We start from the raw sequence: 18,825 nt of genomic DNA, 5'->3' as shown, positions 1-18,825 counted from the left end.
CCGTCACGCAACCGAAAGTCGCAAATGTCAAAATTAAGTGTAGTTAATCGAAAGGAGACGATGACTTGCAAAACTGGTGATGTAAAAACCGACCCCTTCTTGTAACCCCCCCCCCCAGTTGAAAATGAAGGAATTAATGTTTTTGGCCAATTTTTCGATATTTGTTGCCTGAATAATCAAGCTTGAAAACGCTACCAATCCCGTGAGGTTCCAATGCATGTGTCAAAAGTTTTTGGCAGACACACACACACACATTGTCTTTTATATATTAGACTGACGGGGGTACCTAGCGTTGCCTGGGTGTGGAGAGGTGTGGTAAGGGACCCAGGGTGGGGGAAGAAATAAGTGGTAGTAACGGGAGGGGAGGATAAAAAAGTGATAGTAGTGAGAGGAGGGGGATCAAAACAACAGTAGGCAGTTTGGGTGAAGAGAGGTGGTAAAAAAAAAGTGCTAGTAGGCAGGCAGGCTCGAACCCATAATGTGAAGGAAAAAAAAAACTCAATGTCTTAGCCAATGTCTCCATCACACAACTGGAAATCAAGAGCATTGAAATTAAGCATAGTCAATCCAACGGTGACAATGACTTGCTAAAATGTTGGTGACAAAAAGTGACCCTCTCCTTGTACAAAATTGGCCAGTTGAGAGTGAGGAAAGGAATGCTTTTATCCATTTTTTCAATATTTGTCATCTGAAGGACCCAGCTTGAAAGTGATACTGATCTCGTGAGGTTCCAATGCATGTCGAAAGTTTTTCACAGATATATACACACACACATTTTATCTTATATATTAGACTAGCAGGGAGTACACAGCATTTCCCAAGTGGAGGATATTGGCACAAGGACAAAGCGATGTTAAGAATGGCTTCCACGTGGTAAAAATTTAAAAAAAGATAGAGAGAAAGGTGGGTAATTAGTTTTTAACACTAACCATTAGACCAAAGAGGATAGTGAATCCAATGAGTTTTTTTTTTTTTTGTATTTATTTGCTTCCCTACCAAAGCAATTTAGGCACAAGGCCGTTTTTAATGTGGGGTAAAAACCAGCTCCCCTAAAAGTAGGCTAAAAGGGGGCACTCTGGTTAACAAAAATAATAATTGTCCCAGTATAGAGGGTTTCCCTCCATTGACTGGTACAAATTATCTTAAGTGCAGTATCTGCAGAACAGATACTACACATTGATCTTAGCCCGAAGGCCAAGAACAAGTTATTTATTTGCTCCCCCACCGAGAAAATTAGGCACAAGGCCGATTTTTAAAGTGAGGAGTGAAGGGGAAATGGGGATCAACTCCCCGGGGAGTAGGGGAGCTGGATAGTGACAATTGGTATGAAGCGTTTCCCCTACATTGACCAAGGTCTTATACGTGAGGTTGCCCCGCATATGGTCTTTGCTTGCAGTATCTGCCGGAACAGATACTACACTTTGATCCCGGCCCAAAGGCCAAGATGGTATTTATTTGCTCCCCCACCGAGCAACTTAGGCACAAGGCCGATTTTTAATGTGAGGAGTGAAGGGGAAATGGGGACCAACTCCCCGGGGAGTAGGGGAGCTGGATAGTGACAATTGGTATGAAGGGTTGCCCCTACATTGACCAAAGTCTTATATGTGGGGATGCCCCCACATATGGTCTTTGCTTGCAGTATCTGCCGGAACAGATACTACACTTTGATCTTGGCCCAAAGGCCAAGAACAACAAGGTATTTATTTGCTCCCCTACCGAGCAAATTAGGCACAAGGCCGATTTTTAATGTGAGGAGTGAAGGGGAAATGGGGACCAACTCTCCGGGGAGTAGGGGAGCTGGATAGTGACAATTGGTATGAAGGGTTGTCCCTACATTGACCAAGGTCTTATATCGGCCCGAAGGCCAAGAATAACAAATTGTTAGTGAATTCAATGAGTTGGTAATTAACTTGTGCCCGGGTGGAGGATATTGGCACAAGGAAAAAATAAAAAATAAAAAAAAGATAGAGAGAGAGAAAGAGGTGGGATCGAACCCAAAAATGTAGGTAATTAGTCTTCCTTGCTAAACATAGGCCAAAGAGGATAGTGAATTCAATGAGTTGGTGATTAACTTAAGAATCATAGAAGTCAGCACACATATGCAGAAATGAACATTGCTTTTAAACCTGGCCGGAGACCAGGTAAGCTTCCTGCCTTCTGTCATTTTATTTATTTGCTTCCCCATGAAAGCAAATTAGACACAAGGTTGTTTGTAATGTGAGGGAAAACCAGCTCCCCAAAAAGGGGGCACTCTAGCAGTATCAAAAAAAAAAAAAAAAAAAAAAAAAGAAGTAATTGTCTCAGTATGAAGGGTTTCCCCTACATTGACCGAAGACCAATTAAGTGAAGTGCTGCATCAGCCCAGCCCGAAGGCCAAGCTTCCCGCTTTCTATCATTTTTCAAATAGTTTCACTTTATTATATGAAAAAGGCAAACACTCAAAACAACGGCACGGTGGGAAGAAACAGTGTCCATTTGTGAATCTCAGATTATGATCTCGGAAGTATAGGAAAACTTCTCACAGAATTTAACCAACAACGGAACCCCAATCTGAAAAGCCTTTCATGGACATACAAACACTTGCGCCCATTTTGCCTTTTATATATATAGACTAGCGGGGGTACCCGGCGTTGCTCGGGTATTTGTAGGTGTGTGTGTGTATGGGGAAGGGTAAATCAGAACAAAGAGGAAACTTAACGAGAGCGATTTAAAAAAAAAAAAAAAAAAAAGATGGGGGGGTTGGTGGCATGCGGGCTTGAACCCGGAGCTTTGAGGCCTATAGACTGAGCCTGAACACCTGCACTATGGCGACAATGTTTATGTAAGAGCGATTAAAGTGAGTCAAGTCAAGGAGGTTTAATTGACAAGTGGACGCTTAATGAGGTCATCGCGGGGCACCAGCTCCCCATTGAAAGGAGATTATCCAAATTGAATAGCAATTGTCTGATATAAGGAAAAAACTGCATTGATCAAAGCTGATTGCTTTTGAACGTTCCCGGCAAATCACGCTGGGAACGATGTAACAACCTTCATATTAGTTTTGCTTTTCTTATACGAAAAAGGCGAATCAACATGCACCGATCGAAAAATATTGAATATTTAGCTTTCGAAAGTTGGACAGATTAACTACACACGTGACCCCAGTTCGTAACTCGTAGATATTATGATTTCGACGTGATATAAAACGTTTTAAAAATGAGCGACGGCCTCGAGAAGCCACTGAAAAAAATCCTTTCTTGGACATACACAAAAAGCGAACATACATACATACCCACATTTTCGCTTTTATATTTATAGATAAGGTATTGAGACAAAAAACCTTAATGTTTCTACAGAGACAGGCTGGAAAATGGAACAGTCAGTTAGCAGGTTGTATTTGTTGTTTGTTCTGGTTTTAACAAACAGAGCTGTGGTGCTAGAATTGACGGCAGATTCCGGAATTCTTCATAGTGTGAGAATGTCAGGGTAAGAGAGCAAGACAAAATCTTCTATGGATAACATCATGAGTAAGACTGATGGCTGACTAATATGAAGAGAACAAAAAGACCAGCACATGTTTCAGGTATAAAAGACTTTAATTTATTTGCTTTCTTGATGACTCAAAGAACATTGCAAAAGCACATAATGCCAACAAGATGGAATCCTGGTGATCACAAAGTAGACAAAAAAAGATGCCAAAGAGTTATTATACAAAATAATATTTGGTAGTCAATTAAGGTCTTCTATGATATAAAAAATTTTCTAAAGACATATTTAATTTGAAGATTTAACAAAAATTCTATTTACAATTTTTAAAAAGATATATGATAACCGGCTGTGGGTAAAAATGTCTTTGAGGAACTTTGTTGAATCCAATTATTTTAAAATGGATTTTTACACATTTGTAAAAGTTTACTCCTCAAAGTCCAGTTTAGTTTTCAACACGCACAATCATATAAATAAAAAAATTGTTTTTGTCCTTTAGTTCTCATATTCTATGAGGGATATTTCTGACAAATTTCTGCTGTTTTCTAGGTCAGAATCTATCTAACACTTATCACTGGTTAGTTTTTGACCACAACAGTATTTTTAGCTACTACATTAGGTGGCTTCATATCTTGTCTGGAGTAATTTCCATAAAAAAAAAGCAAATGAAGTAAAGAATAGTGAACAGATATTTTTGGTTAGCAGCAAATGTGAAGAGGACCCTCTCACCTCTAATAGCTTCCTCTACATTTTCAAGTGGCAAGTTTAGCATTTATCTTTTGTGGTTAATGAACTACAACTGGACATGGCGCAATAAATTTGGAACGTCTCAATGTCAAATGAATATATTAACAAGCTGACTGGAAGCAAACGTGCTGCCTCGACTTGATGAGTAGAGTCAACGGGGATTTTGCTTTAAATAAAACACAAGTTAAGATACTATTCTTGTTCATTATTTTTCGATATATCTTTTCTGTTTTGGATTTTTATTTATTGGCTGAGAATATTCATTCCTTCGATACTTTTTTATAGGAGAGCTGTAATGACATATTCTCAATGACCAAACTTTCTTTGAATCTGAAATGAATATTTGAATTCATTATGAACATTTCTATTTTTGTTTGTTTTTGGCTATGAAAAAAAGTTTGGTAAATGTCATTTGGTGATTGAATGAGACAATAATTAAGACAAATTGGAAGACAAAGAGACACACAAATGAAACAAAACAAAATGTCTGCCATGTTGGCAATCGATGATCACATCACCTACCAGTTGGTTTCTTAACCAAATAAGGTTCGTCTAACCAAATGAAAAACGTCTCGTTCTTTTCATATTCTTCATCATCTACAACACGGACACGAAGGAATTTTCTGAAAGAAAGAAAGAAAAAAATAATTGAGAAATTGATAGAAAAGAATTACAGAAACTAGATTACAACTACTGAATGGGTTAGAAACAAACAAAAACTTTTTGTGCAGTAAGCTGAAGAGAAAGGGAGTATCATGGGCTAGACAAAGTTGACCTATCCCAAACTTAACGGTCACAAAGGTAAAAGAGCCATTTCTTTTAGAAGCGACCTTCAAATTAAAACAAAATAATCAAATTAAACATGTACAGCTTTAAGTCATAGAAGCGAGAAAATAAAAAACAAACTTAAAATGATACAAAATCTAGTTTCAGAAATACCGACTTTGGTCAACAACATGCAATTTACAAAAATCACCGATAACATCTATATATCTTAGAACAAAGAATAATAAAAATTAGATATGGAGATATTTCTCATAAAATTTAGAGGAGGGGGGGATGATTAAGATGGTTCTCTGATTCAATGATAAATTATTTACATAAAAAAAAGTAAAAACTAATTTTAAGTTTATTTTTAATTCCCCAAAAACGTAATTTATAAGGAAGAAATTGGGGTTTCAGCTTGTTAGCAAAGGGCGACAACCCCAGAAGGAAAAAACTTCTGAAATTTAAAAAATAAAATTTAAGTTTAGAATTAGTTCAGAACAACCTTTTCTTTAATAAATTTATAATTTATGAAGTCTAAGTTGTTGTAAAAAAGTAAACATTAAATTTTCTTTAAAAATTAAGGTTTAAAATAAAACTGTTTACATTTTATGAGAAGTAATCAATTTGAGATCTTCCAAAATATTACACAGACGTGTCCATTTTATGGTTAATGCATCATAGCGAACTGAATTCCCTTTTTCATTTATTTAAAAAGAAAAATTATTTGATGTTTAATTTCTTTTAGATTGTCAGTCAAATGATGCAGAATATTATGAGGATTGAAAATGATGAATGGAATAAACAAAGTTTGATTACTTATGAAAACTGTTTATGATAAATATTTGTTGACATTTTAGTGTGTATACTGGCAATTCAGGACAGTCGTGATACTGTCGACTGCCCTCCTCCCAAACCCTCCAATCACTATGGTCAGTATCAATGATCAATCTGGTCAATGTAAGAAAATGATTCACTGCTGAAAGAAAAGTTGAGATAAATAAAGAACAATGGCAGTCGCCAAAGTCTTTTGAACTCTAGAGACAGAATAATGCCTCATAGTGGATAGCTTTTGGATAGTCATCTGAAAGAGCAAGTTAATTTCTGCTTGCACTCTTGAACAAAAAATGAGGCATTTTAGGATTTCTGAGGGAAGTCAGGGTGGTTTCGAAAGCTGAGGTCAGTTAGTGGATCAAAGCAAATGATGAGAGGAACCAAACAACTAAGTGACAGCGATGGCCTCGACAGAAATTATTTCAACTAGATTTTAGTAGATAAATAGAAACTTAAAAGCTGGACATTAGCGTTTGAAGGGCTATTTTTCATGATGGTATCATACACATCACCGAAGTACAACTTATCTTTTACGAGTTGGCTTTGTTTTATTTTTGCATACTTGTAAACCAGTGCTCGCACTCGCAATGATCAACAAGACGACACAGCCAGATCGTAGACACGGTAAGGAGAAGAAAACTGTAGCACACAAGCGATGGGGTCGGCAGTTGTTGAAACGTGCAGCATATGGTTTTACATAGTAACATAATTGATGTCTTAACAACTACAAGGGGCATCCCAAAAGTAATGCCACTTATTTCTTTATTCTGCCCTAATTAATCAACAATTGCATTGTTGTGATGACTGAACTTATGCATTCATAGCCTGAAAGTTTTCTTTATTTTAGATATTGATGGTGTGAGGCTCTAAATAAGCAACCCCTGTCATGGACATGTGTCAGAAGCAGAGATGCGTCATTGAATTTTTGGCAAAAGTGCATTATACCACTCCTGCCTTCATAGCTCTTCAACTTCAAAAAATAGGAGGCTTGATACAATCTTTGTATTTTTATTAAGATATTGTTTAAAGCTTAATAAAAAAATTTTTTCAGGCAGGACTTAGCAGGTACCGTTAGAGTCAGAAAAAAATCCAACCTAGAGTTTATGCTATGATTCTGTTTATGTATGCCTTCCATGAAGAGGATGTGTTACCTAAGACCAGTGCAAGATGAAGAGAAGTCCAGCACCAAGTTACAAACAATAGAAAAATAAACAAATTGGAGAGCACATTTTCAAGTTCACTTGAGCTGGGAAGATATAGTTGATTCATGGTGGAGGAGGTTTGCACTCTCAGATGTGCTTTGCCTTTCTAGTAAGATTAACAAAGTTCAGCTGCTCAAGGATTCTTAGATAAGCAGCAAAAGACCGATGTTGAGAAAGCAAGATGGAGAATTGTGCTGCCGTGTGACTCATTCACCTGTAATTGAAGACAACAGATAAAGAAGATATGACTAATTTTTATTTGCCTTCATCGTGTTCTGTCATTAACGTGACATCCTCTGCACTTCTAAAGATGATCAGAGGAAAACCTGGAAAGGTTTTCAAAACGATGACAGAGTAGTCATGACAACCATGAAGGCTAATTTAGACTGCCATTTACACAACCACATACACACATGGACGGGTGACTAAACTAAGGGGAGAAAACAGCTTTCATCAGGAAGGGCTTTCGGTAAAATGTCAAGAGACTATAAAAGGAGAACATGTCTAATTCTTAGAAAAAGATTGAGAATCTATATATACATGGGGCTTTTTTTTTTTTTTAGAGGCGGCGAACTTTAAATTGACAACTATTTTCTTTAATTGCAGAACTATTAGTTATTTAGAGTTCAGCTTAGTTTGGTAATGCATCATAAAGAGAATGACATCCAAGCAGTGTTTGAAAATTGCAAATGATACAATCAATTTACAGAGAGAAAGATTTTGTGAACGAATAATTTCACGAAATGGACCTGTCAACTGACCACCTCATTAACATGATTTAACCATATTAGATTAATTTCATTGGGGATATGTAAAGTCCCATATATACACTGATAAACCAGACAGTAGAACACTTAGAAGACAGCATTCGATATGTTATTGACAAAATACAGCCTGATTTAATGCTTAGAATTTATAAAAATTGGGCCTCTATTCTATATATGCACGAGCCATGAGGGTATTATGCCCAAAAGTATATTAAATAATGAATGCCAAAAATTAATCATTGTAATATATTACATATCTATATAATAGAAATATTTTTTGCTGATTTACTTTAATGTAAAGTTTACTGCCTCTAGAAACACACCCCATATTAAACACTAAAAATCTGTTTGCTTTTTATAGTTTCCCCTGATCATATTTAGACTGAAAATCCATAATGAGAAATCATTTTGCCCTGAGGATGGTTTATAGCTAAAAAAATATTCAGACTAATATTCTTATTGTCATGCCAAGGACCAATTTTAATCTTAACTACTGTTGGGACAATTAATCAGAATCTGGAATCGAAAATATCAAAAGGTCTTGTCGTATCAAAATCGGAAAAATAAGAGCATAATTTCCAATTCCAAAAACGATTCTTTCAACATTTTCTCTAAAACCTAATTTTCCATTAAATATGAAAATCTGACACTGAGTTTATCAAAGAGAAAACATTAAGTTTGTCAAATTAAAAAAGCAAATTATGTGTTAATTTAAAAGTAAATGAAGATTTTCCGCTAGTGCCTCCCCCCCCCCCATATGAAAATCTACCTTCCAGGCCATAAGGTGATTTTAGAATCAGAATCGAAACTGGTAATTGTATAGGAATCTGGAAAAATATTGAAGTCATTCTATCATTAATCTTAATACTGAATTTGACTAGTACCAAACAAGAGTACAGGAAATAGTTCTCTTTTAAACTATACACAATCGAGATATATCTGCTTTATATTAACTTATAGAAACCTCAAACTGATTTGGCAATATTTTTGAACAAATTCAATTTCGATCAGTGAAACGTGAATGTTAGTGAATGAACGAGGTTTTGCTATGCATGTGTGAACACACAAACTAGTTAGCTATTGTGCTATGATAACGTCTCTCAGAGTATCAGGTGTACTCAGATTTGTGCATTACGAACATTGTTCACAAAACAGTATGACATGGTGAAGTATCTGTACTATCTGCAAAAGGTATGATTAATGTGGCTGAAGGGGCGACTATGTTAACAAAGCAAAAATCCTAAGTATTAGAAGTCGAAGCGTTATTGACGGTACAGATTTATAAAAGATATGTTTATGAGGCAAGTGGACAGATAAATTGAATTTACATTTATTTAATGACAAATTTGGCTGTTTTGTTTTATGGCTTGACAACCCTTTGTGGATTAATGCTGAATTCAGCAATTTCAGACAAGTTTTTATGCTTCAAGTTCTTTATATCTTCAAATATTAATTTATCGTTTTTGGTTGTTTTGTAGAGAAAAATTTGTTTTTAGCTTTGTAGAACATGATTGAATTTTACAAAGAGAAAGGGAAAAAACATTAATATTTGGTACAATCTAAGTTGGAAAGCTTGCGTCTTCAGACTGCTTGATCTGGTAGCACCAGATGCCAATGGAGAAGATTGGTTTAACTCAAACATTTTGGTACATGAACATAGGAAAAGAAGGAATTAAGTTTGTAACAACAAATCAAATTCTGCTTGAGATTTTAAGGTAAAAAATCTGTTAATTCACTTAATGGTCAGATTAATAGTAAAAAATATTTAAAGAAAAATAAATTCAATATGCAGCACCATTTTTATTAATAAACTAGAGTAGGGATGGCCAACTTATGATGCAGATGCATCAACAGTGGCACATCATAGATTTACAAATGGCACACTTGAACCTCAGAGGTAATAAAAAAAAATCATGCCTTTCTATGCACAGAACTTTTTTAAATTACAGATTATGAAAAAAAAAAAATAAAAATAATATATAAATAAGTACCACAAATATATTCAAGTCTAGGACCTCCGATCATGGTTTTCATAGTTTGTATAAACTGCGGTGTTATCTGATTGTGGAAATAAATTATATATTTGCTATTTACCTCCTTGCTAGGAAGTTAGACAAGTTAATGTGTAATTTTGAGAAGCCAGTGTACTTTGGCCTACAAAAATGCCTGAAGAGCCCTTTTGGTACTCCCTAGTAGAGGCACCTTCGGCAATTAGCAATAAACTAACCTCTTCACAGAGAGAGGATAAAGCCTGGTAAGGTGTACTACATCACAGATAAATTCTAAAAGAAAACATAGATTAATTCTAATAAAAAATCTTATGTTTATTTTCATTGACTTTATTGTTCCATGCACGCAGATTAATGTGCACATTTAAAAGAAAAATCTGCTTATAAGAAAAAAAATCATTTTGAAAAATAAAAATGTTAATAAAGTCAGTCGACATTATTTCCTCCTTACATGAAGTACGGTAATTCAACATTGCTAAATGCGTTCTCATTACCATAGAAATCTCAAATTATTTTTTAGCTATAACAGATCAATATATCAATACTAATTGAATTCAGAAACTAATTATTAATGAAGTAAAGCTTATTGTGTAGCCTCTGAAGTCCTTTCTACACTTTATTTTTATACTAGCGGCAGTACCCGGCGTTGCCCGGGTGTGGTGAGGAGGGAGGTAAATCAAAACAAAATGGAAAATAAATAAGCGAACGTAATAACCCTGTTTAAATATAACAATTTTTTTTTTAAATTGGAAAAAAAAAAAAAAAACAACGAATGTGATGCAAAATAAAGAATAAGTGAATGATGTTTAAACTTCTTCAAAAATTGGATAAACAAAAACAGCGAACGTGATGGTAAAAAAAAAAACGAAAAAGTGGCATAAATAAACGTTTCAATATTAAAACTTTAAAAATCGAATATATACATATAAGTTAGAAAAGCATTTCATCCAAGGCATGAAAATTGTTAAACAAAATGTTTTTACTATAGGCTTTAAAAATTCACATGATTCAATTTGAAATTTATTTATCTTTAAAGTGCACTTTTATAAATTTTACATAGTAAGGTATAAAAATTTAATTTAAATTGAATCAAAAAATTACCTTGGATTTATTTTATGTAATGTACATTCTGTTGCACTTAAAAAAAATTATTGAAAATTTTATATTATATAATTAATTGCTAGATGTAAGATAATGTTTTTAAATTGCAACAGAATGTACATTACATAAAATAAATCCAAAGTAATTTTTTGATTCAATTTAAATTAAATTTTTATACCTTTGTAAAATTTATAAAAGTGTACTTTGAAGATAAATAAATTTCAAATTGAATCTTGTACCTTTATTTTTAACACCTATAGTAAAAACATTTTGTTTAACAATTTTCATGCCTTGGATGAAATGCTTTTTCTAACTTGTATCTTATCTTTTTAAGATTATATTTTAAAACTCTCCTTCTCTCTATTTCAGTTTGTATTTCTCCTCACACAACTCATTTTTGCAACCCCCTCTTTGTATTATTACAGGTCTGAATATTCTGTTTCAGTTTTTATTTCTCCTCACAACACAACTCATTTTTTGCAACCCCCTCTTTTTAATACAGGTCTGAATAATGAGAAAATCTGAATTTTTTTTTAGATTAAATTTTTTAAAACTTTTTTCAGAATAGAAAATCTTTAAAATTTAATAAGGAACATATTTCATATAGGTTTCATTAACAAATATTCAGTACATAACGAGAAAAATAGAAATGAAAATTTCAAAAGGACTGTATAACTGGTTACGGTCAATAGTAGTCCTCGCCAGCAAAAGTCTTTGTGATTGTTATTCTATTATTATTATAATTTAAAACATTTTGTGTCCTGCTCTTTCGCAGGAGAACTAATATCTTATAATTCGGCTTGAAGTGCAATCTTAAGATAACGACGCTGCTACTATATCGACTGGTCTATGACCGTGTGAGCAAAATTAGGTCGTTTTTTATATTTAAACTAATTAAAAAAAGAATCTTTTGCGCATGCGTGTTTGGCTGAATTGTCATGAAGGAACGATTTTTTTGCTACTCCTCCCTATAAAAAAGTGCCCAGTTGAGGGTGAAGGAATTAATGTTTTTAGCCAATTTTTCGATATTTGTTGTCCAAAGGATCGAGCTTCAAAATGATGCTGATCTTGTGAAAATCCGTCGCCTCTGTCAAAAGTTTTAGGCAGGCAGACATACAAACATAAATACATACATATAAACATATTTTTGCCTTTTATATTATAGATGAAGTTAGCTATGTGTATACGTTTATATATATGTCTGTCCAAGATTAACTACTAAACTAATTAACTGAACATTATGGATTTTTGAACACTTGTTAGGCAAAAGTGGTCATAATATTGAGCCACATTTAGTCTAATTTTGTTTTATGCTTAGGCGGTAAAAAAGGTGCACAATTCAGATATCTTTAATTTTTCTAAGATTTTAGAACGTTGTACACATCAATTAATAAATATTCATCGAATTTCAATTTCTTTTTAAAAGATTTTAGGAATACAATATGGACACAACCTTCCATTTGAAAGTTTAAACATTTAATATGTGCATTAATTTTGACCCTTAATCATTAGATAACAATGAAGCAAGATTCCCTAAATTTCAATTTCCTCTTAAGACATTAACATCAAAACCTTTTCTTTTAAAAACCAAAGATTGTGTAAATATTACAAAATATAATTGCAACTACTCTTCCGATTTTTCGGATTTATGTACTTATGTCCATATTCCTTTCATTTTCTTTTTAAGGTGATAAGTCAGGGTGGAAAAGATTAAAAAATTAACATAATTATATGAATGGTTCTGTGCTACGAAACAGGTGCTGTCAAGAATTGAATATTTTAATATGTTGAAAGAAATAAACAGTAAGATGGATAACATCTTGAAATTTGGAAAATAGACTTTTTGTCATTTATTTGCATATACTCTGTAATTACATCGCACTTCATAAATTAAAGGATTGGTACATGGTATCCAAAACGTCACTGAAGGGTTTTGAACTTAAATAGATTATTTTTGATGATATCTTTCTGTAATTTTAACATAATCTGATTAAGACATTAAGAATTTTTTTTTAAAGGCAAAATTCAAAATCTTTATGAAAAATAATGTATTTTATATATTGCCTATTTTCAGCTCCGCATATTTGTGCTCTTCCCAAAACATTATTCATGACAGATTGCAGAATCTCTGGATTATGATTTAACTCTTATTTCGTTCCTGATGTTTTCCTTCAATTTTTGCAGGGTTTGAAGTTTGAGGTTTCGAGGTTTGCCAGCTCATGGAATGAAATAAGAGTTAAATTGCAATCCAAAGATTTTGCAATATGTCATTAATAATGTTTTTGGAAAGAGCACAAATCTTTGAAGCTGAAAACGGGCAACATTTAAAAAACATTGTTTTTCATGAATAAAGATTGTTTGAATTTTGAATTGTTTAAAAAAACAAAAAAATTCTCAAGGTCTTAGATTGTGTTAAAACTACAGAAAGATATCAAAAATAAAGAATCTAGTTCAGTTCAAAACCCTTTAGTGACTTTTTGGACACCCTGTATGAATAAAGAGTGAAATATAATCAAATAAGCACATTTTTCCATAAACATGTGTGTATTTCTTTCACATCTTTCTTTTATATTCTTTTGACATTTTACTAAAAGCTTCATCTTCAAAAGCTGCTTTCTCTCCTTAATTTAGTCACCCGTCTCTGTGTGTGTGCGTCCTTGTGAAAATGGCAATCTAAATTAGCCCCAATGATTGCCATGGCTACCTTACTATGATTTCAAAGTGTCCAGGTTGTGTGTGTGTAAACATATTTCACGATTTTAATTAAGAACCCTTTCCCTATTATATAGTTGAATCCCCTTTTGTACTTGTGAATTTTCCAGCAGTAATTCAGTTTAAGCAAATGCTGTCTGCAATATGTTGAGCTTAGTCTCTCAGACTTTAATCTGCGTTTTTTTGTTTATAAATTACTCAGAGCTTCTTTAGACGTGTGTGTGCATATATATAATAAGCTACACAGAATATTTCACGAGAATGAAATGCGGAATATTTTGTGTAGCTTAATTGCATATATATTTTTATTACTTACTACCTAGCTCTACCTATGTATTGAGACTGTTGAAGTAAACACTGAAAATTTACGCATAAAATTATATTTTGATAAATTAATTTATGTGATAAAATTAGTCTCTCTCTCTCTCTCTATATATATATATATATATATATATATAAATAAATAAAAATTACAATAAGTTTACCAAGGTAATCAAAATGGTAAACTTAAAATATATTATATATATTAAAGAGTTAATATTTACAAGTAAAGTAATCTCATTTGGAACTTACCTGTTGGATTGAAAATGTTTAACTCGATCTGGATTTTACCATTCTTGGATTTTTACCCTTCACCGGACTATCCATTCATGTGAAATCTCTTTATCATTTTTCTTTTACCTCCTATTCCCCTTACCTCACCCTTTTTTTTTTTTTTTTTTTTTTTTTAACTAAGTAAGATCTGTGACTTACTTGTAGTTTCATTAAATACTTTTACATGCAAAATCCGATCCTGCATTTTGCTAATTCCTGCCCTCTGATGAGAAGGAGAGTATTTCTTCAAAACTCCGCAGATTAAGGACTATCCACTTATCTTGTTCTTCCTTTTTAAAATTAAATATGTTTTTAACTCTTTTTCAAGATGTCTTTTAACATGTTTTATTAATCATTTGTTCATATATATATATATATATATATATATATATATATATATATATATGAGAGAGAGAGTTTTATGAAAATACATACAGAAATTAAGCCAGACAGAGACTTCTACATTTTATCCGCATAGGAAATCGTCCGGCATTTTAGCCTTAATGTAACTTAGTTGTTATATTTGTATAAATAAAAATGTAAAAAGTATGTTTGTGCATAATCAATAATCTAAAATACTACTGAACCGATTACCTCAACATTTTGTGATAGCGTTTTTATCTAACCCAAGCATGTTTTTATACATTTAAGATTAAAAAATATTACAATATTAAAAAAAAACTTTTTTGAAATCGTTTCTTTTTGGCATAAATTGGCCACTTTAGAATGCGACAAAAATGTTTTTTTTTTTTTCATTTTTTTCTTAACGATTGTTTTACTATTTGCTTTACACAAATATTGCTTGTTCTTATATATTTACTATCAAATAATAAAAATCTGCGTGTGTGTGTGTGTATGGCTGATGGAGAAGCGCATACAGAAAGGGTACAGACCAAAATGCAATGAGAAGTAAGCATTTAGAGAAGTGGAGATGATGGAGAGTTACATGAAAGGATGAAAGCAAGTTTTGAATACGACTTACTCAAAATAATGGAAGCTAGATTTTACTGCTTGGCATGCACATCGCATTCTACCTTTGAGGCCTATTATCATTCCTGTCAGAAATAATAGTCAGAACCCTTGGATTCCATACCAACCAATGGCCGCCCAATTCCATTATCCCGATCATTAACAAAAAGGTTTTCTTTTATTTGGACAACAAAAGCCGAAACCGATTTCAATCCTAACTTTGATGGAAACAACAAAAGAATCTGTTAACTGAATTTGAAGGTTGGTTTCATGCTTTCAGCTTTGATCCGTCTCTTTTACAAAATATCACTCTTAAGCTGTTTACTGCCGACGTACAACATATATTAAAAACTATTCATTCATTGGTTTGATTTTAAAAAGAACATATCAGAAAGAAACTTGTCAAGCACCAACAATAATTTTAGTTTCAGAAGTGTTGTTGGATTTATTTAATACAACAGGCTTGCTCACTATCACCTAGCAATTTAAATCCTTTCCATTACATCAAAATCATTGAAAGTAAACTAATCAATAAGGAAAGACACCATTAATCGATAAGAAAAAAAAAAGACACAAGTGATAATACACAAACAATGAGGAAAAAAGGCACAGGTGATAAGACACAAACAATGAGGAAAAAAGACACAAGTGATAAGACACAAACAATGAGGAAAAAAGACACAAACGATGAGGAAAAAAGACACAAGTGATAAGAAAGACACAAACGACGAGGAAAAAATACACAAGTGATAAGAAAGACACACACAATGAGGAAAAAAGACAAGTGATAAAAAATACAAACGATGAGACACAATCGATAACGAAAGACAATCGATAAGAATAAAGACAATCGATAAAGAATAAAGACAATCGATAAAGAATAAAGACTATCGATAAAGAATAAAGACTATCGATAAAGAATAAAGACAATCGATAAGAATAAAAACAATCGATAAGAATAAAGACAATCGATAAGAATAAAGACAATCGATAAGAATAAAGACAATCGATAAGAATAAAGACAATCGATAAGAATAAAGACAATCGATAAGAATAAAGACAACCGAAAGACAATCGATAAGAATAAAGACAACCGATAAAGAATAAAAACAATCGATAAGAATGAAGACAATCGATAAAGAATGAAGACAATCGATAAAGAATGAAGACAATCGATAAAGAATGAAGACAATCGATAAAGAATGAAGACAATCGATAAAGAATGAAGACAATCGATAAAGAATGAAGACAATCGATAAAGAATGAAGATAATCGATAAAGAATGAAGATAATCGATAAAGAATGAAGATAATCGATAAAAAACAAACAAATTTCGCTTTCCTTTCATCCTGTTTAATAATAATAATGGGAATATTTTTGTCTATTAAAAGTGAAAGAAATTATTATTATTAGCTATTAACATTATGCCTCTTTTCTTTGCCCATAAAAATTAAATTAGTAGGCCATTGTAGCCCAGCATATGTGCTGCTTCTTTGAATCGCCTTACGTTCCATTGTTCCACTGTTCTTCTGGCTTTAATTTTTACTTCATCCCCATAAGCGATCGAGTTGAAAGCAGAATGTGGTTAGGAGCCCAAACCAATCTCGATTTACAAGCAAACATTCGATAATAACAGTGAAAACAATTGCAATAAAAAGAACAACTAATAATTTTTCATCAAAAAAACATTCAGACAAAAAATATTCAAAGACAAATTTTAATGAAAAATGATGCATTAAAAATGCAGTAAAGATTATAGCGAAAAATTGAAGTGAATTCTTGCCAATTGATCATTTGAAATTAGAACTAAAAACAAAAATGTAAAATAAAAATTGCATTTGTGGAGACAAAAATAGACTTTCGCTGAATTTTCTTTTATAAAAATAATTATCAAAAATTTTTTTTGTGTAGTATAAACTTTCCGTTTGTTGTTTTTAAATTTGAAAAGATTTTAATAATTTTCATAAATTATTAATTAGGAAAACGAATTTATCAAAATAAAATGAAAAAAAACTTGTTGCATAAAAGCTAATGAAATTGGCATTTTAATTTAAAGTGGCAATAAATCGATTTTGAGATGTGAAAATTATTGCATGTCAATCAGAGAATGAAATTAAATGTCAGAATTTTATCTTTTTCTTTTCTATTGGTTTATTTGAAGAAATTCATTTGTTCTTTATTAGTTTTTGAAGGAAACATTTATAAATCAATACTGCATGAATTCAATAAAGACAGTTTAATACTAAAGGTTTTCCCTGTTATAGTTGAAATGATAGTTCCAAAACGAGGCATTTTGACATATTTCAAATATATCCCACTCATGACGTTTCTCAATTTTTTAAATGAGCATTGGTTATTCATATTATTTGAATTCATCAGACTACTGTTCTCATCTTGACTGTGATTTTTCACAACATTTCGGTCGATGTAACCTCTAATCTTCTTCAGGTGTATCTTGTCAGGAATGTTTCTGTCTAACTCGGGAATTTGGATGGAATTTTGAACGGAACCCTTTATTTACTTCACATGAGTAGCATGTCCTAAGTAATTCGCAATTGTATTCTCCTGAAAGTTGAAGGTTCAATTCTAAGTGTGAGCAACTAGAAAATATAATTGCGCATTACTTAGGACATCAATCCTGTCATGACTGATGGAACAACAGCATGTTACCCCCGTGAAGTAAATAAAAGGGTTCCATTCGAAATTCCATCCAAATTCCCAAGTTCGACAGAAACATTTCCGAGTTTGACAAGATACGCCTGAAGAAGATTAGAGGCTACATCAACTGAAAGGTTGTGAAAAATTACACTCAAGATGAGAACAGCAGTCAAATGAATCCAAATAATACACCCATCCAACTCATGTTACTTAAACTCATTTATGACACAAAATGTCCTGAAAATCGTGTAAATTTCTCATTAAAATTTTTCTTTTTTTACATGGTAGTCACCACTTATGGCCCGGAAGCCACTCGGGGATAAGGGTTATTACGTTTACAGCAATCAATGGGATAACATCGTAGTAATCGTTAGTAATGGAGATTTGATAAAGTGTCTTACTTAAGGGAGCGATTTATCAGGAATTTGTTTATGTTGGACTTGAAGACATCCAAGTTGTAGTCAGGTGGGAAATAGGCAAACGAAACAGAGTTCCACAGGCGTGCACTTCTAAGAAAGAAGCTTTGTTCTTTTAATCTACGTTTTTATTTAGGCACAGATAAAGAATGGGGAAAATTATTGACAGTGGTTCAAGCTAGACAGGTGTTTTTCATGAAAGATTGGCAAGAGGGGGCCAGGGATTGGAGCTCAGACGTGCACTTGCCATTTTTATCAATCGGATTACTGTTCTTATCTGGAATGTTATTCTCACAGCATTTCGAGTGATGTAGCCTAACTGAGTGCATTTCACTCAACTGAAAATCTATACAGAATTTAGAACAGCAGCCTTCATTTAATCCATCGCCATGATCGGGTCCAAGTTTTCTCAATATTATTTAATATTTGTTATTATATTCCTGAAATGCTATTGAAGTTGGACATTTTCAAATTTTGATTACTAGTTCTTGTCCTTAAATAATTTGTAATTGTATTCTTAGCATCGCTTGCACCACCAGAAGACTGTCATCTAGAACTTATACTTAGCATTTTTATCCATTGTGCT

General features: G+C 32.7%; 1 protein-coding gene and 1 non-coding gene across 4 annotated transcripts in view; both read right to left on the bottom strand.

The window, feature by feature from the left end:
* LOC145255858 (sodium/calcium exchanger 1-like) overlaps nt 1-18,825 on the bottom strand; it is a 628,006-nt gene that overhangs the window by 80,011 nt on the left and 529,170 nt on the right. For all 3 annotated transcript variants that reach the window (XM_080114626.1, XM_080114623.1, XM_080114624.1), the window contains exon 2: nt 4,735-4,835. In XM_080114626.1, coding sequence (XP_079970752.1) covers nt 4,735-4,835 — 101 coding nt within the window. The remainder of the gene's footprint in view (nt 1-4,734; nt 4,836-18,825) is intronic.
* Nucleotides 1,013-1,206, bottom strand: LOC145255997 (U2 spliceosomal RNA). Its single transcript, XR_013863921.1, has one exon. It is a non-coding gene; the product is annotated as a U2 spliceosomal RNA (small nuclear RNA).

Source organism: Euprymna scolopes, chromosome 31 (assembly GCF_053919585.1).
Source record: "Euprymna scolopes isolate OS-2025 chromosome 31, ASM5391958v1, whole genome shotgun sequence".
In the NCBI taxonomy this organism is placed as follows: domain Eukaryota; kingdom Metazoa; phylum Mollusca; class Cephalopoda; order Sepiida; family Sepiolidae; genus Euprymna; species Euprymna scolopes.
The sequence above is the reverse complement of the archived record's forward strand: the minus strand, read 5'-3'. Positions and strand labels throughout refer to the sequence as shown.